The sequence below is a fragment of the Eubalaena glacialis genome, chromosome 17, assembly GCF_028564815.1.
Source record: "Eubalaena glacialis isolate mEubGla1 chromosome 17, mEubGla1.1.hap2.+ XY, whole genome shotgun sequence".
NCBI classification, from domain to species: domain Eukaryota; kingdom Metazoa; phylum Chordata; class Mammalia; order Artiodactyla; family Balaenidae; genus Eubalaena; species Eubalaena glacialis.
The window spans coordinates 30,784,874-30,810,191 of record NC_083732.1 but is presented as its reverse complement, the minus strand read 5'-3'; the positions used below and the strand labels follow the sequence as shown (position 1 = coordinate 30,810,191).

At 34.7% G+C, this 25,318-nt stretch overlaps 1 protein-coding gene across 1 annotated transcript in view; it reads right to left on the bottom strand.

Moving 5' to 3' along the window:
* CNBD1 (cyclic nucleotide binding domain containing 1) overlaps nucleotides 1-22,035 on the bottom strand; it is a 402,273-nt gene extending 380,238 nt beyond the window's left edge. The window contains 2 exon segments of the mRNA XM_061171726.1: nucleotides 1,084-1,156; nucleotides 21,948-22,035. Of these exon segments, the coding sequence (XP_061027709.1) occupies nucleotides 1,084-1,156; nucleotides 21,948-22,035 (161 nt within the window).
* Between the last annotated feature and the right edge of the window lie 3,283 nt (nucleotides 22,036-25,318).

The window sequence follows — 25,318 nt, the reverse complement described above, 5'->3', positions numbered from 1 at the left end:
TGTTCTACTCCAAAAGCCTTAACTAGCTTGTTACGTGTGAAAAAAGGGACCAGCATATAAGTTCAACAGTTAAAAACTTGGGTGAGCTTTTTTGAATAACAATAATAAAAATAGTTATGTAGCTCTTACCATGTGTCAGACACTGTTTACTTTACATATATTAGCTCATTTAATCATCCTAATAACTCTTTGAAACGGATATGACTATTATCTCCATTTTACTAATGAGAAAACTGAGGTAAAGAGAAATTAAGTAACCAGTCCAAGACCACACAGCTGGGAAGTGGCTGATCCAGGATCCAAGCCAGGCAACCTGACTCCAGAGGGCATGTATTTAATTCTTTACCCTATGCTGAAAGGTGCCAAGAGTGAAGAAGGGGCAGAAGCACATAATAAAAAAAGTATTCTTTAGAGAAATAAAAAAAAAGCATACCCTCTCTCTTTCTCTGAAAAAGGAGTGGCAAAGTCAATGAAGACGTAGAAATAATTTGAAGTGGTTAAGAGGATGTGACTTAAGATGAGGCAAGTTCCTCTCTTAGTGAAGAAAAGTGGGAGGGTAGATGGACACTGATGGATGGGAAAGAAACTAACTGGTTTTATAATTTCAAAAATTCAATTTGGGAAAAGGAGTTGGCAAGAAAATAGATTTTTAAAAATTATATTTTCAAGTGTCACATATCTTAGGAACCCTGAGCTATGAACCGTGATATTTCTTAGTTCTTTGGCTCCATTATATTTCAACTAGGCATCTCCTAGACACTGCTAAAGTACTTGTTTCACTCAGGATTTGTGTTTTCAACCATTTAAAGCTTTTTTCCCTTATGACTGTTTTTGAGTACTACCAAGAGCCCAGCTAGGGATGAGTTATGTTTGTTTCACACTAAATTGCTTCCTTAAAATATGACATATATATTCTGCCCCTTCAATCTGGAGAAATAACCTCCAGGTTTTCAAATGTTTTTATCTGTGTGGTAAATCAGGTACCTCTGAGAGTCAGCAATGGTTTATTACTATACTTTATCCATTAAACAAACATATTCATATTCATTTGAATGACAGGAAAAGAAAGGCATGGTAACTTACCTGTATTGTATTCCTCTCATGTGGCATAATGTATTCAACTGATGATAATCAATGTTCTTAGGCATTTGCAAGCCTGCAAAATTAAAAAAAAAAAATCAATTAAAAATGTGAGTAATTTTCGGTAATCTTATTAACCAAGTTTGTAAATACAGTTTAATTGCAAACATTCATCATAGTAAAAGAACTCAGTGACTATGGAAGTGAAGTATTAACAGTCTTTGTTACACAAGCAGAATTGAATAGGGTGATTAAAATGAGGAAAGAATTTAATGTTTTTCATTGATGTCAAATCTAGTCTGGAATATTATGTTTGTTTATTTGTTTAATTCCAGTAAATGCTGGTGCTAACATGTGTCATATAATGTCACTTCTCTGGAAGTAAGCCTTTCAGAATCTTTATCCTATACCTTTAGAATGTGAAATGGTTCCAGAACTCCAGACATGACAATTCAAAGAAGAGTTTTCTTGAGGTCTCCCTCTCCCTCTTCATCTCCCTCTCCTTCTCCGTAATACTAGTAATTTTTGTTCATTCCTATGCAGGTCCCCATCTTTGGCTAGCTCCTCTTCAGAACTCTACAGAGCACCTTCCAGTGTCTGGATTCAGTTTGCAATTCCTTCTGAAGTTCAAGTGTAAGCAAATCACACATGTTCCCTTACAAGCAGAAAGATAGTAGTCATAGCTAAAAGCAACTAATTGTGATTCCCCTTCAGTACCAGAAAGAACTGACATCCTTCAAAGGAGATGAAAAGGAAAATAGAATATTGATGACAAGCATCTTTACAAAGATGGGCCTTCACATCACAGGTACTCTCCATGCTCCAGGAGAATGCATGCTGTTGGAAATGTAAAACGGAAAGCAGTAATAAATACCAAGATGCACATTATTCCTTCCCTTAGTGAACAGGTACTGAGAGAATCAGTGGCCTAATGCATTTCTAACCTTTTTAAGACATATTCATTGACCACATCCCAATAAGGAAGAATTAGAATTTGACATGTCCAAACTTATCCATTTTAATTCCAGGTAACTGAATCATAAAATTTCAAAAACTTTTTATTTAAGCCTTTTGTGACCTAAAACTGAATCATCAATAACAAATAACCACTTTCTAAATACAAAACTGAAATCAGTAAAATATAAACAGAAAACTGGTTGCTACCACATGAATCATTACCATTTAATAAACCTGAAAATACTAATTACATGCTTTAGGTATTTTCTTACCTACTTTACTCAGTTAAGCCTTAAGAAAGAAAAAATTACCTAATTGCATTTTAGCATTATATGGAATAATTATTTTAGATGATCCAAGTTACAGCTAGATTATATAAAAAATACTTCTAGTATAGTAATATTTCTGATATGAGATATTATATAAAATCTTAATTATAGTAGTATTTTTTCATTTTTAAAAATTTGATTGAAGTATAGTTGATTTACAATGTATTAATTTCTGCTGTACAGCAAAGTGATTGTTATACACATATATATACATATTCTTTTTCATATTCTTTTCCATTATGGTTTATCACAGGATACTGAATATAGTTTGCTGGGCTATATAGTAGGACATTGTTGTTTATCCATCCTATATATCACAGTTTTCATCTGCTAATCCCAAACTCACAATCCATCTGTCCCCCAATCCCTTCTCCCCCTTGGCAACCACAGGTCTGTTCTCTATACCTGTGAGTCTCTTTCTATTTCATAGATAAGTTCATTTGTGTTATATTTTATATTCCACATATAAGTGATATCATATGGTATTTGTCTTTTTCTTTCTGACTTACTTCACTTAGTATGATAATCTCTGGGTCCATCCATGTTGCTGCAAATGGCATTATTTCTTTCTTTTATGACTGAGTAATATTTCATTGTGTATATATATACCACATCTTCTTTACCCATTCATCTGTCATACAGTAGTTTTTATATACATGGGTTAAGAAAAGACTTCTACTAAGTATTGGTTTAGTCCATTTTCATAACCCAGTTTAAGAACAGGGTCAGAAATAGCCCTGGGGACTGGTGTGGACATAAAAGGGGGATGGTGGCATAGAGATTTGGGAAGAGGACAAGGTTTGAGAAATTCTGACTTTAAAAAGAACTTTGAAAAAGTAAATATCTTCAACTTTCAGTTAAAGCAAAAATATAAAAACCACAGAACAGATATTATAAGACTAAGAATTGCCAGCAAAGAATAGAAAAATTGAAAACTCACCTTGCCTGAGGAAAGCTGCGTCACCTGAGGGTGCAACTTTGCACTGGGCTTGGCACAGCTAAGTAAACTCAAAACCAGAATCAGATGAGTGGATAGAGAAGATGTGGCACATATATACAATGTAATATTACTCAGTCATAAAAAGAAATGAAATTGAGTTATTTGTAGTGAGGTGGATGGACATAGAGTCTGTCATACAGAGTGAAGTAAGTCAGAAAGAGAAAAACAAATACCATATGCTAACACATATATATGGAATCTAAAAAAAAAAAAAATGGTCATGAAGAACCTAGGGACAGGAAAGGAATAAAGACGCAGACCTACTAGAGAATGGACTTGAGGATACGGGGAGAGGGAAGGGTAAGCTGAGACAAAGTGAGAGAGTGTCATGGACATATATAAACTACCAAATGTAAAATAGATAGCTAGTGGGAAGCAGCTGCATAGCACAGAGAGATCAGCTCGGTGCTTTTTGACCACCTAGAGGGGTGGGATAGAGAGGGTGGGAGGGAGGGAGACGCAAGAGGGAAGAAATATGGGGATATATGTATATGTATAACTGATTCACTTTGTTATAAAGCAGAAACTAACACACCATTGTAAAATAATTATACTCCAATAAAGATGTTAAAATAAATAAATAAATAAACAGAATAGGCTAGATAGTACTCACAGCCTAGAAGGACACTTTACAATTCACAAAATAAATTTCTTCACCGATCCTCACCTCCAAGAGGTATTTGTCACAAGGGTCTTTACATAAAGGCCCTTGAGCAATATACTGGATCTTGTCTTCGAAGAGTTTCATTAAAAAGAAATAAACCAAAAGATTTCACCATGAAATTGTAAAGTTGAGTTTCTCTGGTGATCAAATTTAATACAGGGATAAAGCTTAAAGAGTTTAAAGAATACTAAGCTTATGTTTGTTTTCCAGTCTTTTTCTCTGCTCATGAATATGTCTTACTTGGGCTTTTGGCAGAGTAGAAGAGGCTTAACCCTATAATGGGGATAAAAATCAAGGATTTTGACCAGAGTAAGTTTGAAAGGGGATTAGCAGCTGATATAAATGGGTGGTTATAGAGAATTTTAAACTTGAAATTCATGGTGAAATTAAAAAAGCAATTATCTTTATTGATATAAGGCCCACTATGTATTATTGAAATAGAGAAACTAAAATCCAATGTTTTATGTGAGTGACACGATGACCTTTTGTTTACATGTGTTAATGTTTTCTCAGGGGTAGATATATATTTTCATATTTGTGCAGTATGGTGAATTAAGTTTGTTTGTGATAGGAGTTATAAAGATATGTTAAAATATATAAAGATATGTTTTGTGAGTGTTAAAATAAAACTAAACTATTTTTCTCCAACGAGCTTTCCCTCTTAAGAGTAGATAAATATCCCTTGCAAAATCTAAGAGGAAGCAGTAGACTAAGTGCAGACTTAACAATATTGTAAATGAATAACCACTATTTATTACGAGACTAAATTCATCTGAGTGGCTTATAGGGCAAGGTAAAAGAGATGGACAACAGAGCCAAAGAGAAAATGTGACAACAACATGTGGAAATTTCAGAGTATGGTAGGCTAGAAAACAGACCTCTTCAAAGTAGTTGTAGCACACACTCTAATGACTAATCCAGTGATAAGTAGAACATTGCTTAATACAGTATTCAGAGTGCAAAGAAACAGTTCAACAGCAATAGCAACAGAAACATTATCAACAAACTTTTAGTAAGAATAGTAGTTCTTATATGCAGGAGGTGAATTCTAGCATAAGACTAAAGTACAGAACAAGGAGTTGGATAGGAGTAAAAAGAAAATATCCATCAGAGACTATAAGTGTAATTAATTCCCCCTATATACTTAGATAATTGATCCAGTTCTATGTTTTTAAATAAGTCTAAACTTGTGTAATAATAGAGAATTAAACATACCTATGTTAGTGGTTAATAGTGTGTTTATTCTTTTCCCTTCAAATAATAATTTGTTGTTTTCTAAAATCTCAAAATTAATTCTCCTTCAAGTAACATTCAATAAACATAAGGCACCTGAAAAATTTCAGTTAAATAGACCATCAAGAGGCAAAGGAATAGTGCTCCATCATGGACTTCTATGAATAAAAGCTGACACACCAACATGGACAATTACGCAAGAGGGCTTATATTGTCCCTGCCCCTTGTCTGAGTGGTTAAGATGTTAAAATAGACATATATTAACTGAAAAGGGAAAATAGAGGGGAATGTTATACAACAAATTATTGAAATAGCTTCCCTTTATATCTTGATGAATGCAGTCATCTACATTCATGTTTATTTCCTCAACTCAAATTCGCTTCTCCACTCACTAAAATTTATCTTTCACATTCATTATTTATTAAAATTTGTTTTATTAAAAATTATAGGAAATCTTGTAGTTTTTAGTCCAATAACCTCTTTTCAGTCTTCATGGTACTAACCTCTCTGTGACATTTGACACTGGTGAAGTTTCTACCCACGAGGCTTCTGTGACAGCATTCTCTCCTTGCTTGCTTCTTCCTTATTAGACTGCTCTACCAACTCCTATCTTCTTTTCTTGAGCATCAGTGTTGCTCACCAATCCATTCTCAGTATCCCTGTCTTCTCTTCTCAGTTTAGACCCACTTCTTGCATGACCTTATCAGCACCCACATTGCCAGCTATCACACATACACTTCGGATCCTCAAATCAAACTCTCCAGCCCAGAACTCTAACTTCCACTCCACTAATATTCACATGAATGTCATCCAGGAAAATCAGACTCATGATAACAAAAACTTCACTTAAAATTCCTCTCATACTTCTTTGCCTCAAAAACCTGATCCTCCTCCTGAATTCTCCACCTGGGTTAAGAAAATCCCTATCACTTTCACAATTCTATCACCAACCTTGGGATCCTATTCTATTCTTTCCCCTTCAGGACCAAGGTGTTATGAAAGCCATCAATTCTGCCTCTTTTGAAATGTATCCTAAGTATCTTTCAAACATGTCCTCTCCAATCCTAATGGCAGGGCCACTGAAGAGGGCCATACTGTGTGCACACTGTGAAGAAGTGTTATCACATGCATGCAACACGTCAGAACCTTGTTTTAGACCCTCGTTGAGTCTCATCTGTACTATTGCCATTACTTCCGGTCTAGTCTCCCTGACTCGAAACTTTTCCTTTCCAACTCATCCTTCACACTACTATCACAGTACTTTCCAAAATTCCAATAGAGATTACATAACTTTGTATGGAATACAATGCCTTTTATAATCATACCCAAGTTGAACCTCATTAAATACCACCACCATGTTCATCTCCCTTGCCCCTCCCCCATCTCTCAACAACACATTTTCTGTCTGCTCCATGAACATACCTTGTCCTTTTTTTTTTTAAGATTTTTTTTTTTGATGTGGACCATTTTTAAAGTCTTTATTGATTTTATTACAATATCGCTTCCGTATTATGTTTTGGTTTTTTGGCCATGAGGCAAGTGGGATCTTAGCTCCCTGACTAGGGATCAAACCCACACCCCCTGCCTTGGAAGGTGAAGTCTTAACCACTGGACTGCCAGGGAAGTCCCATACCTTGTCCTTCAATATGATATTATCTTTGGTTCTTTCTCAACTTAAAAAACGTATCCATCCATTTAGATCCACCTCAAAAGTTAACCCATCTGTGACATTTAAACTTCTCTTCCCTAGAAAAAAGTAGTTGTGCTAAACCTGAAAATAGTTGCCCTTAAGCAAGCATTATCTTTCTTTATGACTTTTTCATTTATACCTAATTATTTTTTTCTATTTATCACTATCCCCTAAGGGTAGGATTCATTCCCTGCTTATGTATGAAACACTAGAACTTATAACTGTGCTTCAATTTAAATAAATATTATTTGTTAAATTATAATGAATAAATAATAAGAGCATGGCTCTAATATGTCAGGCAAGGGTTAGTTGTATGCAAGGAAAATAAATCAAGGAAAAGTAATGAAGGCAGGAATATATGAGGAATATAAAGTTGTGTTTAAAGAATATTCACCAAAAACTCATAAAAAATAAATGAACAAAAAACAAACAAAACACCCTCTGCCCCTTGCAGGCAATACTTTAATCATTTTACCTCCTTTCTATATGAGATTGAAGATCATATCAATGTCATTTTTGGCATTAAAAACCTATACACCATGGCAAAGAGCTCACTAAGTAACAAAGTGTAAAAAGAAGAAAAAACTTTGATCTTCATTAAAACTGAGGATTAAAAATATTCCCTTACTACAAACTCTAAAGAATATCAGCCAAATGATGTGATTTCAATAAATTTTAAAAGAGGCATATGATACGCATACTTCTCTTGTTTGAGGAAATAAGCAGAGTTCTCCAGGGAAAGGTAGGTTCCTTTAGCCCTGAAGGGTAAACCAATGAACTCTTACCTGGAATGGGAAGTTCTTGAGACTGGACACACTAAGAGGAACCCCAAGCCCATGATATATATGGAATGTAGGGCTGCAAAAGGATCCTACCTATACTCATAGATTTTTAAGAGTCAGGTTGTTGTGGTGATAAAATAGAGGACAAATGTTAGGTGGCAATCAACACAGAAGCAGCTGATCTCAGTCATTAAAGAGAAATAGAGAAATCACTACCAAGAAAACTTTGGAATATGAATTACTGATTAGAGACATATGATTTAGGGAAGAGTACAGAACAAAGTTGAGGAGAAAGTATTCAAAGTTAACATATAAGAAAATTCTATCTGTCTGCTATCCCAGCTCATTCCCCACCACTATTTATTTTTCTAGCAAGTAACCTGCCTTCAAAAAATAACCACTGTTCAATAATCCTGGTACCTAGGCATAACATACTCTTAGGGAAAGCATGAAAAACAATTAACTTATCAAACAAAAATCAAATAATACACATCAGAAGATGTAGTATGGCAGGAAATGAGAAGAAAGGCCACACACACATACACACACATACACACGATGAAAGAAAAACGAAGATCTATAAGGCATTAAATAGAAATAAATTACAAACGAACAGTTTATATTCAGGAAAGAAGAGAAAAATAATTATGACAAAACCCACATTAGAAATAACAAAAATGGCAATAGAGATGTAAGAAAATATAGTCACAGAACATAGAGGTAAACATAAATAGAGAAAAGAAAAGGAGAAAATGATAAATGAAGATAGAAAGGCGACACTACATGTGAAAATTGTTCCTGAATAAGAAAATAGTAATAATGGCACAAGACAAAATATGCTCAAACATATTACACAGGAACACTTTTCTCATATAAAGACCTGAGTCTGAAGAACTAAATATAATACCATGACCCAGAAAGGGAAAGAGAAATCATAGTACATGATTTACAAAGAGACTAGATGTTTTAGATGTACTAGGTTCATAACTAAATGTCACTTTTTCAAAGATAAACTATTATTTTAGCACCCAGGCAAAAGAGGAAGACTCTTACAAGAGTGAAAACTAAATTTGGCCTTAGTCTTCTCCACAGAACAGTCCTGGCAAACAGTAAGACAATCTCAGGGGGAAAAAAAATGTGACTCGTGAGTTTTATTCTCTAATAAATATAAAGGTAACAAATAAATATAAGACCTCAGAGAATATAAAGTACCATGAGCTCTCTGAAAAATACAATTTGATAACGATACAACTAAGGCTTAAGTAATATGGACTATACTAATAAACAGTAGGTAAACTCTGTAAACCTTAACACAAACAATAAATTCTTCATAGATTCTAGTGGCAATAGTGTAAATAATAATGAGTAAAAAATTGGAAGTTTCAACAGAGAAGTGGAAGTATAAAATATATTTGTATAGATTCCCTCACACAGCAAATAATTAATAGCTACAGTTTAAAGAATATTTTAAAATAATGGATGTTTAATAATAATATTTGAAGGTATGAATGAAATTAGCCAGACTTAGATTTTACTATTCAGATTAGACATTAATAATCAAATTAAGATGTGCAGAGACAAAGTTTTCTCATTTCATACTAGATTGTGAATATCCATTGTCTAAAGTTGTTAAATCAAGAAAGGTTTAGGTATGGAGCCTTACTATTAAATATTTTTGTGTTCCAAATTATATGGCCTTAAAATTTATAAATCAAAAATCTCAGCAGTTGTAAATTAACTGTACTTCAATTTTAAAAATTGTTAAAGAAAAAAGAGCAAATTGGAAAAAAAAAAAAAAAACCTCAGGAGACAAAATAACTTCCACAGTATCTGCCCTTCCTTTTTACCCAAAAATTAAGTAGAAAATGAATCACTGAGGATATAAATATTCTACATAATTAATGAGATATATTAATCATATATCAAATCTATTCTTAAATCAAACAACATATCAAAACTGAAATTATAAAATATCAAGAAATTAAAAACAGTGACTGCTTTCATGAACCAATGGAATATAATTAGTCTTTCTCTGGGGAAAGTACATTCCGCAAAATATTTATATTACAAGAAAGGAGAAAGAATTAAGCATTCAATGCAAGAAGTTAGGAAAAGAAAATTAAAATAAATAAGAGAAATAAAGAAAATGGAAAAGTAGAAGTTAATGAACTTATAAAACAAAAAAAAACTGTAGAAGAGTAAACAAATTCAGGAGCTGGTTCTTTGAAGGGAAAAAAAACTACTGGCTTAACTAAACAAGGAAAAAATATCATAAGTACTCAATATCAGAAATACAACTGGGGAATGGACTTGAGGATATGGGGAGGGGGAGGGGTGAGATGTGACAGGGTGAGAGAGTGTCATGGACATATATATACTACCAAATGTAAAATAGATAACTAGTGGGAAGCAGCCGCATAGCACAGGGAGATCAGCTCGGTGCTTTGTGACCACCTAGAGGGGTGGGATAGGGAGGGTGGGAGGGAGGGAGATGCAAGAGGGAAGAGATATGGCAACATATGTATATGTGTAACTGATTCACTTTGTTGTAAAGCAGAAGCTAGCACACCATTGTAAAGCAATTATACTTCAATAAAGATGTTTAAAAAAAAAAAAAAAAAAAAGAAATACAACTGGGAAGTAATTAATGATAAATATCATTATATAGGTAATCAAAGTATTTTTCACAACTATGTGCCAAAATAATTAAAATTCTGATTAAAAATGAATGACTGGGCTTCCCTGGTGGCGCAGTGCTTGAGAATCTGCCTGCCAATGCAGGGCACGCGGGTTCGAGCCCCGGTCTGGGAAGATCCCACATGCCGCGGAGCGGCTGGGCCCGTGAGCCACAGCTGCTGAGCCTGCGCGTCTGGAGCCTGTGCTCCGCAACAAGAGAGGCCCGCGCACCGCGATGAAGAGTGGCCCCCGCTCGCCGCAACTAGAGAAAGCCCTCGTACAGAAACGAAGACCCAACACAGCCGAACAGATAAATAAATAATAAATTAAATTAAATTTAAAAAAAAAAAAAAAAAGAATGACTTTTCAGGAAAATGCATATTACTTAAATTGACCCTAGAAGGGAGGGAAAACCTAAATAAATAAATAGTCTTGAAAAAAGTGGAAAATAATCTCACAGTAGTTTCTCTCTCTCTCTCTCTCTCTCTCACACACACACACACCCCCCACACACAAACACACACACACACAAATGTACATAACCAAGGTGTTATCACAGGTGAATTCCATCAAATCCTTATAGGAGAAATAATTCTAATGCTAGTTAAATGTTTCAGAACACAGAGAAGTAAAGCTTCCATATTTCTTTGATGAAGCAAGTAAAATAATGATACCCAAATGTGACGACAGTGGGAAAAAGAAAACCAGAGACTGATCTCGTGTATAAATAAAAATGAATATTATAATTTTATAGTGCCCAGAAACATATTAACACAGTAATACCACACAAAAAAGTAAGATTTATCCTAGTAATTCCAAGAAATTTCAACTACCACATATAACCATATAACTTACCACAAGTCAACATTTTAAAAAGCATAATCTCCAGGTAGAGAAGTATTCAGTAAAATTCAATATTGTTTTTAAATAATTTAAGTAGAAAAAAGTTTCTTAATTTGATGAATATATCAAACCAAAAGACAGCATCATGTTTAATGTTGAAACCCTAGAAGCAATAGCATAAATTCAGGAACAGCTTACAAATACCACTAGTGCTACACATGTCTGGAAGTACCAAGCAACACAATTTGATAAAAGAAATACACAAGTTATAAAAATTAGAAAAAAAGAGACAAAAAAAGATCACTGATCACAGATCACCATAACAAATACAATAGTAATAATGAAAAGGTTTGAAATACTGTGAGAATTACTTAAATGTGACACAGAGATGAGAACTGAGCAAATGCTGTTGGGAAAATGGTGCCAATAGACTCACTTGACACAAGGCTGCCACAAACTTTTATTTTGTAAAAAATACAATACTTACAATGTGTAATAAAACAAGGTATGCCTGCCAGTTAAAAAAAATCAGAAAGAAAAAAAGAGAAACAACAATAATTGATAATATTGTAATTATATAAGTAGAAAACAGAATTGCATAGACTGAAAATCCATTAGGGTATTGACTGAAGTGGTTGATTATGGAAGTAACCAAATATTCAATAGCTTGCCCCTTTCCCTGAAGAAATGAGTTGCAAAAGCATTGACGGTAGTAGAGGAAGGTAGGCATCAACGCCAGCTGTAGGTTTGGGGAGAATGGTAGGGTGTCCCAATGGACAAGACCAGGATGTGGTGGGCATCCACATGTGGGGTGGGCCTGTGCAGAATATCAGAGGCCAAGAAGGGTAAGGAGAGCAAAGGTGGGAGGGGGACAGGATGTGCCAGTGTCAAGTGTAGGACCCCTAGTGGGGATGGGGTGGCAGTAGTATGAAAGATTGGCTACACACAGTGGAACTGATCAAATGTATCAAGGTTAATAGGAGCAAGGTTTGTTACTTGAGAGAAGAGAGTTACAAATACAGAAGGTGAAAATGACTCTAGTGTTGTATTGGACTTGAATGAATTGGTGTAAACTCATGGCTTTCAATAGATATAAATTGATATGCAAACAAACATAAAGGTACATTTTTATTGCTTAGATCTGTCCACTGAGAGGGCCTGGGAGCAGTGACACTCTAACATCAATGAACACACATAGCACCCAGAGCTTGATTTTTAAATCTAATTCTGCATTAAAATAAACTAGGGCTCTTTGGGAAAAGAGCTGGTCTGCAGGATCAGGTAGGGAAAAGTACGAGATGTGCCTGAAAAATCTTACTGTGCCAGAAAGCAAGGAAATGCTTAAACCACCTTAAAGGTGCTCCCAGTGGCCAGACTGAACAATTAAACAATTTGGGCATCAAAATATATAATGATAGTAATTAATTAAAACCCTTTGAATAAACTAGGAAATCATAATTTTACATTGATTAAATATTTCATGAGAAAAGGGATATTTATATATTTTCAAAATACCTTTTCACACAATACTTATTAATTACAAAAGGGGGAAAAGCAAATTTACAGCAGAGAAGCTCTCTGAGTACCACCTTAGTCAACTGATTAAAGTGAAATTATGTGCCACCTGGTAAGATGGAAGGAGAACACAGAATCACTTTTATGACATTCCTGCCAAAGATTTCTAACTTGAATCTAATCATAAGGAAATATCAGACAAACCAAACTGAAGCATATTCTTCTAAATAATAGTTTGTAACTCCCAGCATCAAGGTCATGAAAGGCAAGGAAAACTTAAAAACTGTTCCAGACTAAAGGAGATCGAAGAGATAAGACGATGAAATGCAACATGAGATTTTTTTTTTAAAACATCTTTATTGAAGTATAATTGCTTTACAATGGTGTGTTACTTTCTGCTTTATAACAAAGTGAATCAGTTATACATATACATATGTTCCCATATCTCTTCCCTCTTGCATCTCCCTCCCTCCCACCCTCCTTATCCCACCCCTCTAAGTGGTCACAAAGCACCGAGCTGATCTCCCTGTGCTATGCGGCTGCTTCCCACTAGCTATCTATTTTACATTTGGTAGTGTATATATGTCCATGACACTCTCTCACCCTGTCACATCTCACCCCTCCCCCTCCCCATATCCTCAAGTCCATTCTCTAGTAGGTCTGTGTCTTTATTCCCGTCTTGCCACTAGGTTCTTCATGACCTTTTTTTTTTTTTCCTTAGATTCCATATATATGTGTTAGCATACTGTATTTCTTTTTCTCTTTCTGACTTACTTCACTCTGTATGACAGACTCTAACTCCATCCACCTCATTACAAATACCTCCATTTCATTTCTTTTTATGGCTGAGTAATATTCCATTGTATATATGTGCCACATCTTCTTTATCCATTCATCTGATGATGGACTCCTAGGTTGCTTCCATGTCCTGGCTATTGTAAACAGAGCTGAAAGAGTCATGTACCAAAACATGAGATTTTGAATTGGATCCTTCTACTTAAGAACATTATCAGAACAATTGGCTACATTTAAACGGGGTCTAAGGATTAGATTACAGTAATTTATCTGTGTTAAATTCCTGATTTTGATGAATGTATTGTGATTATGTAATAAGAGAATGTCCTTGTTTTTAAGAAATGCATACCAAAATATTTAAGGATGATGGAGTGTCAAATGGCTCTGGAAAAATATATTTCTTTATATTGAATTTACAACATTTCTGTAAAATTGTGGTTTCAAATTCTTTTATTTTAAAAAATTCAATAGCTTTCTCATATGATGACTTTTATAGTTAGAAAATATAGTGAGAAAAAGATCTTCATAATAGTAAGGAAAAAATGTAAAATGCCCGGGAATAAATTTTATTGAGTGTCATGAAAATGACACTTGCATAACTTGGAAGTAGAAAGGTTGAATAAAGATACCAGTTCCTGAGTAGGAAGACTCAATATCACAAAGATGTCAATTCTTCATAAGTTAATTTTAAATTTAGCACATTTTCCAATTAAAATACCAAAATGTTTACTTACTGAAGAAGCCCAAAATAGTTCTAAAGTTCACACAGAAAAATAAAAATGGGAGAATAGCCAGAAAATGTCTTTTAAAAAAGAGTAACCAGTAAAGTTTAATCTTACCAGATATTGAAATATAATGCTTCAAAATTACAACAGTTTAACATGAATGCATATATAGACAAGAGATTAGTGGAAAAAGTAAATAATATATTCCAGAAATAGATCCAGAATGCATACAAAAATTTAGTATTTAATAAAAACTGGAATTTCAAATTAGCAGGAAAAAAAGAATTACTCAACAAATGGTGTTAGAAGAGTTGGTTGGTCACTTGCAAAAATATTATGTTGTAGCCTTACATCACTATTCTAATGTAAATGTATTCAAAATAAATTCCAGGTGTGCCAAATATTTAATAAGCTTAATATTGGAAAGTAAAATTATATAAATACTAAGAGAAAGCATGGAGGAATTATGTTTAACTCTTGGCATGGAAAAATGACATTCTAAGCAAGAATCAATAACAGAGGACAAAAACTACACAAACATTCTAAAACCTTTGTAGGACACAAAAATCATAAAGACAAAAGAAAAATGCAAACTGAGAAGAATATTTGTAAAGTATATGCCATGCCAAAGGGCTAATTTCTTTTATAAACGAAGAGTTTTTTTTAAATAAAAGAAAAAATAAACCTCAGTGAATAGTCAAGGGACATAAACAGGCTGTTCACATAGATACAAATGGCCACAAATATATGAAAAGATTCTAAACCTCACTCTTTAAGTGAACTTAAAGAGCAATTAAAACTGTTTTCAATTAATTTATTGGCAAAACATGTGTTTTATAGTACATGATATTAGCATAAATGTTGTAAAATAGAAGTTCGTATACACTGATGGTAGAACTAGAAATTAGTACAACCTCTTTGGAAGACAATTTGTCAGTAGTTATCAAATTAAAATGCACACATTCTTTGTCCTTGAAGTTCTGTTGAAACACTTGCTTACCAACTTAAAAAGATACATACAGAATGTTTATTTGATTTAAACAGCAAAACTTGCTAGAAATAAATTCCCACCATATTAGTTAGGATCCAGTAGCCAGGAAACAGAAACCATATCAGTATTTTTAATGGAAAAAAAATTGATACAAAGAACTGTTAGGTGTTAGAAAACTGAAAAGAAAAAAAAGGGGACACCAAATATCATGCAGAAAGCATCTACCACCCCTATTTCAGCTGATGAAGCAAAGGAAAGAGGTTTAATTAGCAAAACTTAGAAGCTTGGAGAAATGGCCCTACAAAGCTGAGACATGTCCCTCTGAGGACAGGACGTGTAGCAGTAGCTGGCACTGAATTTTTGAGGGGGTGCAATGGGGCTATTTCTGAGAATGTTGGTAAAACTGCAAATGGAATAAACTGCTGCTGCTGGAACAAACAGCCACAGCTTGGGTGAAAAAGACATTGCTGGAGAGACACTCACAAGAAGCAAACCAGAAACGGAAATCAAAAGAATGAACACTTTCCTTAACTTTCCTCCTGCCTTTCAATCCCCCTCTAACACCTGCTATTGACAGAGCTTAATAGGAAGCCACTTGGCTTCCTGGGAAAAACTGGTTTGCAGAGTCCCAGCCCCAACCTCATGAAGCAGAATATAAAAGGGTGGACTTGAAGGTGAGACACAATAATTTAAACATCCATTAGTAGCATTTTGGTGTACTCAAGCAATGAAATATAATGTAACCACTAAAATAAATATATATATACACATATAAACATGAATATGCATGGAAAATTTCAAGAAAAATATTTTTATGATAGTTACTTCTGAGGATAAGATCAGGAGTATGAGTTGGGAGGAAGACTCACTCAAATTTTAATATTTTCTTGTGCCTGAGGCATATGCTATTTATGTAATAATTTGTAAAAGAGAACTATTCACCAAAATTCCCATATATTGTGAGACTTGTTCATTTTTCTGTCAATTTACTAAACACTTGTATGCTAGGCATTGGAGAAACAAATGTGAGGGATAACCACTTATTTCTAGATATTCATCTAATTAGAATCATAGCCCTAAGGCACAAGTATATGAGGTTTCTAAGTGAAGTTAAAGGTGATAAGGATAGAAAGGGTGTAGAGAAAGTGCTAAGGGAGTTCAGAGATATGGAAGAGATTACTTCATACTGGAGGGCAGTGGTCTCCAACATTTTTGGCACCAGGGACCAGTTTCGTGGAAGACAAGTTTTCCACTGACCAGGGTGGCAGGGTTGCGGGGATTAGATGGTTCAGGTGTTAATGTGAGCAATGGGGAGCGGCAGATGAAGCTTTGCTCACTCGCTCGCCCGCCGCTCACCTCCTGCTATGTGGCCCAGTTCCTAACAGGCCCCGGACCGGTACCAGTTCACAGCCCGGGGATTGGAGATCCTTGCTGGAGAGGTCAGGAGAGTCTTTGTGGAGATTAACGTCATTGCGCAGAACTTTGAAGAATTGGAATGATAGGAACAAATAGAGCAAGATAGAAGGGAACCCCAGAGGAAACATGAGCTAAGGCAGGGGAGTATGGTGAGGAGTATAATGGTGTAACTCAAGGAGTAACTTTCCCCTCAGCATGAGAACTCTTCAGCTCTATTTACGAGAGACCAGATAGAGAGTGTTAACCAGATTGCTAGGGAACATTGCTTATGATAACAATGATGCCTGATTGATGAGTTGTACCTGGACTAAGACAAACTAGTGATGATCTGCAAGTACCTGAGCCACTGAAATGGGCTTTCCTGAGTACAGTGATTCTTGTGACTGAGAAGTTCTATGCCTATGGAATTTTTATAGGCCATGGTTATAAAAATTGGCTCCTGCAGGTATGAATTTTAAGCCAAGGCTATTTATCACCTGCCCTTTGTGACTCTCATTACCTTGAACCTGAACTACCACCTGGGGGGGCCAAAGAGGACTGTGTGGGCTACTGCCTAGGCAGCTGTGAGAACTGCTTCCACAAAAGGGAAACACCTGATTCTGCCCTCTGGAAGATTGTGATTCTATCCTATATCTTTCTGAGCACAGGTGCTAAATATGGTCATGTGAATGTTTACTTGGACCGAGAAAGCCCTCTTGTCCCCCTGAGCAGTGATGCAGATGGGTTTAAAGAACGTCAATCAAAACATTTTAGCTACAGTGGAGAGTTCAATCAATAGCAGTGTAAAGTCTAGGACATGAAAGACAGATTTTAGCCAAATTATGAAAAGTTTAAATGCCAGATTGAGGGAAATGGATTGTAATCTAAGTTTTGGAGAAGACCCTGATATCTTTTGAGCGGAGAATTAATATGATCAAATTCACTTTTTAATCATCATATCAGAAAGGAAAGGAAATCTGGTCCACAATATATGTTGGAAGGAAGGTGATAGAGGATCCAGATGGCTGAGGGATTGATAACAGAGGACTGATGCAGGAGGTACTTCTGAGACTGACTGCTGAGAACATAACAGCAGCCTGACACTGAGGGGTGACCTGGTGTGACCTCTAGTGGAGAGAACTGATTTGCAATGCATTGCAATTCCTTCAAGGTTTCCGGCCTGAACACCACAGTCATGATTAAGCTCAAGTTTAAGTTAACATAACAATTTCTAAAGGCCATTCAAGATCTTCTAACAGAAAGTATGAGCACATTGAGATAGTTATAACGGTGGTAAGAAAAAAAAGTAGAAACAGTGATTTTTCAACAAAATATTCATCTTTTCTCCTTTGGGATTTAAAAAAAGATAAAAGTGACTTTTACACTGAAAAATAGAGAAAATAATTTTCAAATATTTCCTTTCCTAAATTATCTGATGGTATTTTCCATAGGGACTATTATTGATTACAGAAACACAGAGACATACACAAACATTCAACCACTTTTTTATCTTTTATTCCTTCTTGGAATATCCATTCTCATCTCTTTCAGCTGTTTTTCAGCCTTGCTTTCTTTATACATTACAAAGTCTGCTTCTTCACTGACAAACCCCCCCCCCTTTTTCTTATTTTTACTCCTGAATGGTGTAAAACTTTAAAATGGCACAATATTCACCTTTCCAGATAAATATATATCTTGAAATTCCTTTAATCTTTAGCCGCTAAAGAACTGAAAACTCTCAAATTACAGGAAATGTCCGTGAAGTTTTAGGAATGATGGCACCATTATTTCAGGTTTTCTGTAAATGTATGCCCATAACATGAAAGAAAAGAGCAAAGGAAAACATTCACTTAGGAGTAGTATCTTGTTTCTAAATTCCTTCAAGTGTCTCTGGTCTTCTCTTGAATTTTTTTTTTTTCTTCTTCTTCTTCTACAGCCTCACATGTTGGAAGAAGCAAAATGTACCTACAAATATCTTGTGAACTTGAAAGCCTTTTGTTACTGGGGAAACAAACAAACAAAAAACCCTTTGGTTAAAGCACAGAAATTCTTTCTACCAGATAAACCAGTAGGCAAAATGTAAAGCACATTTTTGAAATTGTCCTTTCTTAGAAAGATAAGCCTAATAAGCATGAATAAAATAAAGGTATAGCTTATTAACCCAAAAAAAGTATCTAACTGGACCACACTCCTAATCGTAAGTATGAAAGGGTTTCCTCCAGCCAAATGCTAAAATACTGTTCCCTGTCTCCTTAAAAAAAAAAAATTTAAGACATCTTTCTTCCTTTTGCCTCTTCAGGAAATCAACTTCTAATAATAATGGGTCAAGCATGTCCCTAGGCCAGATGCTATTTCATGTAGGTGGTAAAACTACTGCAGGTTTTGCTAACTGTAAGGTTTTTAAAACAATTCTCATCCAGAGTAAAAAGTGGCATGACTTTTTTGCTTTTGAGAACAATCACCTCTTTCCTAGCATAAACATGTTATGAAGAATCCAGAGACACAAGTCAAAGAGACTATAGAAGGAGAAGACTTGGAAGTTTCAAAGAAAATATTTGTAAGTGACTCAAGAAGCTTAACTGCTTGGAGTGTTTTTGAGTCTGAACTTCAGAGTTAAGCAGACAGCACTGGAGGGGTGTTTGAAGATGAGGATATATTCTCTTCCTTAAATCTAAAGTGTCAAAGTAGTGAAAATGGCAAAATTCAATAAATGCATAACAATCATTTAACTAGTAAACTATGCAGGGGATTTCAGGGTAGTGGGCAAGAAGGAAACCAGAGCGCTGCTGACACTCTGGTTTGTTGTTGTTTTCACGAGTAGAGAAAATTCATTACATGGATGATACTATGAAGAGTCTCTACCACTTGACAACTATGTGAACTTTAGCATGAAACTTAAACCTCACTATGCCTAACTGTAAAATAGACCATGTGTTAGTTTTCTATTGCCACTGTAAAAATTACCACCAACCTACTGGCTTAAGGACAACACAACATTATTATCTTACAGTTCTGGAAGTCAGAAGTCTGAAATAGGTCTCACTAAGCTAAAATCAAGCTGTCAGCAGGACTGTATTCCTTCTGGAAGTTCTAGGGGAGAATCCATTTCTTTGCCTTTTCCAGCTTCTAGGGGCTGCCTGAATTCCTTGGCTCATGGCTCCCTTCCATCTTCAAAGCCAGTAATGGCCAGTCAAACCTTTCTCATCCTGCATCTGACACATAAATGCTTCCTCCTTCCACCTAGAAGGACTCTTGTTATTACAGTGGGACCAGCAGATAATCCAGAATACTCTCCCATCTCAAGGTCAGCTGTTTAGCAGCCTCAATTCCATCTTCCATTCCTCTTCATTCCACTTGCCAAGAAGCATAGCATCTTCACAGGTTCAGGGGATTAGGACATGGACATCATTGAGGGCCATTGTTCTGCCTACAACAGAGCTCATAGGTTCATTGCGGGAAATAAATGAAATAACAACATAACATGCAAAATGCTCACACACTGCTTATAGAAAGCCCTCAATAAACATTATTCACATATAAAATGTATAGAGAAGATAGACATGACTCACAAAATGTAACCTAGCTAAGTACATTCGAAGTAAACCAGAATGTATATAATGCCTAGATTTTCCTTAAGGTCCTTAACTGAGCCTTCCTATTTATGTCCATTACATTTTGAATCACTCCCTTTTATATCTCCTTTATCATTTAGGTTCCGTCGTATTATGGATTGAAAACATTCTCACATATGCTTTCCTGAGGTCATTGTTTCAGCAGTGACGATAGAGTTCGCTAAGGGAAATTGCCGACTTGCTAGAGTTAGCAAAAAGACACAGTTACTGAGCAAGCAGGACACGTCTCTAAAGAGAAGTCACACATAGAACATCAAGCAGGAACCTCTAAAGGGAAAATTGGGAGCTCCACTGCTTGCCATTATGCTCTATTCAGTTCTGAGACCTAAATTGCTGCTGATTTTTCATCTTTTAATCACTTCACACAAGTTAAGTGTCCTTGGGAGACACTACAGAGGGTAGCACATATCTCATCCCATTGATTCTAAATTAATTTGATCTTTTAACTCCCAGATACTGCACTTCCTAGGCTGCTAAAAAAGAAACCGTCTTAGGGTGACTTTTTTTCTGCACAGTAGAAACTGTGTTTTTGGGGGAAATTACATTTAATATTTATTTCAACTCGCATTGAAATATAACTTTGGCTATATACAAGAAATTTTTCATAACAATAATAAAAACATATAAAATAACATGTGTAGGAATAAATTTGATTTAACATAAGGACTTTGTCTAATGCTGTTCAAGACATAAGTATAACATTATCCATTTCAAAGGGTATCAACTCCTGCCTGTGGCAACTTTTTCCCTGGATACTATGATCATTAATTTAAAAATATGTACACATAAAAGAGTCAACTCTCACAGGAAGATAAAAGAATAGATGGGTTAGCTTTTTCAGATCAATACCAGAAATCTACCCAATGAATATTAAAATAATAAGGTAAACGCTTTATTGAAGTTGAAAGAGTCACAGTTATTACCACTGGTATCTGAAAGATTTTTAAAATCTCAACTATCACTGGGACTATTACATATTATTAGTCAGTATATTGGTGACCAAATAATAGATCTATGAATTTGATGGCTATGAAGAAAAGTCTTGAGAAAAATATTCTGGGTTAGGCTGACTGTATAAAATAAGAAAATACTGTAAATTGTATAAACTTGAAAATATTTATATTTATAATTCTTATGATATCATAAATCAAAAACTACAAAATTAAAATAAAATGGGAATAAATTTCAGAGCAAGGATAATGGGAATTATCTCTTATTTTTCTTAAAAAATTTAAATAAGAATTCTCCTAGTAAAAATTATTTATTAGATAGCTTATGAAAGGCAGTAAAACTAACTCTGGGTAGGCACAAGAAGACCTGTCAGAACAAGGGGCCTGATCATCGGTAAGCCAAGTGACCTCTCTGAGCCTTTGTTTTCTCTCCTCTTTAAAAGTATTTGTTATTTGAAGCTCTGAGAGTTCATTAAAACCCTCATTTTACTGGGTAAAATACTGGAGACCTACAGAATAGAAATGGCTTCAGGAGGACAAAACAGGAATTGCACATCTATGTTCTTTCCATTCCACTATGCTGTCAATAAGACTCCCAGTGTGTCTACCAACCCTCAAATGCCCCACTTCTTTTCTCTGGGGTAAGTACACTGAAAACAATGGCAGACCCTCCAGATTTTCCCCACTCACTTGGAATACTGAGAAGTGGAGGAGAAGACACATTGCTTACAGCTATCATTTGAGATAAAATGGCTGCTGGGAGAGAAGACATAGGCATCTTGACAGCTCAAAGGCAGCTAACCAGAGGCTATTTGAGAGGCAAATGACCACTCTTTTCCTTGAGGCATCACAAAGCAGAACCCTCAAAGTACTCTCTGATAGGTTGAGTGTTACGGAATCTTCATGTTCACAGTTCTTCTACGTGTGTACAGCATTCTGAGAGGGAAACCTAGACCAGGAATGATGATATTCTAGTCTAGTGGAACTTATGAAGGAGGCTTTGTGAGCTATAGTGAGTAGTAGGACTGAAGAGGGAAATAATATTGTACAGGCAGATACAATAGCATACATGAGTCTAGGTTAGGTAAAGGAAGAATTCATGTCATTGATCTTCCATTGTCCAGAGCCTTTTTTCAGCTTACTAAATGTCTACATTGAGTATTGGAGACCCTTTTTGTAGCAGCAGCAACAGGATATTAATACTGCTTTCCATGGCTACATACATAGAGTAAAACATACCTTCTAACGATCAGACACCAATAAACTCACCATATTCTGCTAGATGTGATATATGTTTCTCTTATTTTCTGCTGCTTCACAATAATTAAGGTTCATTACAATGTCTAGGATTTAGAATCTTAATATATATTTTACTTCTGTGTATCATCTCAGAAGGGTTTTAAAAATATTTTCTGGAGTCATAACTATAATGGGTTATGCACAGAAGGACTGTGACTGACTCCTGAGCATGATATATAGTGATAACTATTTATCCATCAACTTCATCTAGAAAACACTAATAAAAAGAATTGAAAACTTTAGTTGTATTACAAAAGTAACACATTTATCTTGCAACAGTTCCTATTGAATTGTCTCTGCACAATAAAATTACTTCACCATAAGTTTTCAGTTGAATATATTTTCTTGTCCCCAGTTCTATAAACTCTGGACTCAGTGTAGACTCAATTTTTTTTGGCTCATCATTGCTTTTAATCTTGTATTTTTTTCTACACTAGCCAGCTACCTTCACCTGTATGGCTCCCACCTCAGAATGGCACCTAGCCATCCCAACTGTACCCCCTTGTGAATTCCTATGCCTTCATTTGACAGACTATCCCAGATCAGTTCTCTTCCCAATATTAAATTTAAAACTCAAAGAACCAAGGACATCTTTTAAAAAGTTAATTATAAAATACTCCTGCATTTTTCATGGATTTTAAACAGATGGGGCTATACTAGATGATTTTGTTTTTCCTTTGGCAAGTTGTTTTGATCAAATGGTGTAAGAAAAGAAGTTTTATAAGGCCCTAAGTTCATACTGATCAATTTCTTTTCTGATTCCAATTTCATAAATTCTTATTTTTATTTATTTTCTAGTTCTTTGTCCTTATTTTAAAAATTTTCACCTTTTTTCTGTTCTATATTTCATATACAAAAACTATATGTACTGAAAGATAATTAGCATCATAATAATTTCACATCAATTGAACCTTGCTTGAAAACAACTGAAAAATATATATGTGTGTATATATATATACACGTATATGTATATATATATATATATAGTGACAATGCAAGTAAACAAGAACATAGAACATTAAGGAAGAAATAGCAAAATAAGCAATTAAAAAATCTTACTTCACTTTATCTAAGTCTATGTAATCTTCATGATTTTGTGTGAACATCTGTTAGTATCTGCTGGTATATGTCTAAAGAGAATCCAACAAATCACAAACTCAGCTTCCCCCAAATGTTTTTGATTAGTCCCTGCAATATATTCTGAATAGTCTTAAAATTCATTCCAAGAACAATAACATAATCACTGATTTGTCTTTGACAGACAGATGTATGAAATGTTTTGTCAGTTCCTGGATAATCCTCAGAAGTCTACTCACTTCTCAAATACTTACTTGTAAAATTATCCTGTGCAAGTCACTTAATCTTAGTCTCAATATCCTAATCTACACAATAAAGGTAATGATAATACCTCATAAAAATGTTATGAACACTAAATTTTCAGTGAATATAAAAATTTTAATGAATATAAAGGTCCTAGCACAGTTTCTAGATATAGCAATCACTCATTTAGCATTTTTACTAGTAATAATAATATTATTACTACAGAGGTAAACCTTGAGAAATTTACATGAATTAATAAAGTTTTAAATACATAAACAGTTTTTCTCAAACTTACATTTTATATGGGTTCAACCCTTCCTGCTACATAGTCAACAGTAACATATTACAGGTTTGTTTTTCTAGATACACCTTAGGTATCCATCCCATATCACAAAACCAATAATAATAATAACCAAATTTACCATGATAATTTTCTATAGACTATTACTATTTCAAATGAATTAATTCCAGAGAGAATAATGCTTCAATTAATATTAAAGCAATTCAACACATATATTTGTATTTTAAAGTATAATTATCAAAATATTTATATAAATTAAAACTAGTTAGTTACAAAACTCATTTATATAAAATAAAGTGTTACATCATATAGTTGACCAATCTGTCCTTTGAAAGACCGTCTATAAATTACATATGCACATGCCTATAATAACTGCAAAACAAAATAAATCATTAATATATAAATATATTTATATATGTACATATTTTTTCATGTGAATGATTAAAAATAATATTCAGATTAACTAGAATGTATATAATCTGTATATAGTCTTACACTAATTAATGAAGTACAGTATTTATTTATTTGTTTATTTATACATATATGGAAATGTATGGAAATGAAACTTATATGGAACTTTGTACACCTACTTCAATCTGTGTCAAATTTGCTAATAAAAAAATGAGTACACAGTACAAAAATATTGTCATTAACTTATGACTTAAATTCTTTTGTTTCATTTACTGTAAATTGCTCTGAGGTGTAATTTTTATGTCCTCACAAATGGTAATTTTTACTGTGAGATTAATTTATAAGCAATTTAAACTCCAACTGATAAGTTGAATAATGTATTGATAAATACATTACTAAAGAAACAAATCTGGGCTTCCTTGTTGGCGCAGTGGTTGAGAATCTGCCTGCCAATGCAGGGGACATGGATTCGAGCCCTGGTCTGGGAAGATCCCACATGCCGCAGAGCAACTAGGCCCGTGAGCCACAACTACTGAGCCTGCGCGTCTGGAGCCTGCGCTCCGCAACAAGAGAGGCCGCGATAGTGAGAGGCCCGCGCACCGCGATGAAGAGTGGCCCCCACTTGCCACAACTAGAGAAAGCCCTCACACAGAAACGAAGACCCAACACAGCCAAAAATAAATAAATTAATTAATTAATTTAAAAAAAGAAAAAGAAGCGTTTTGCCCAG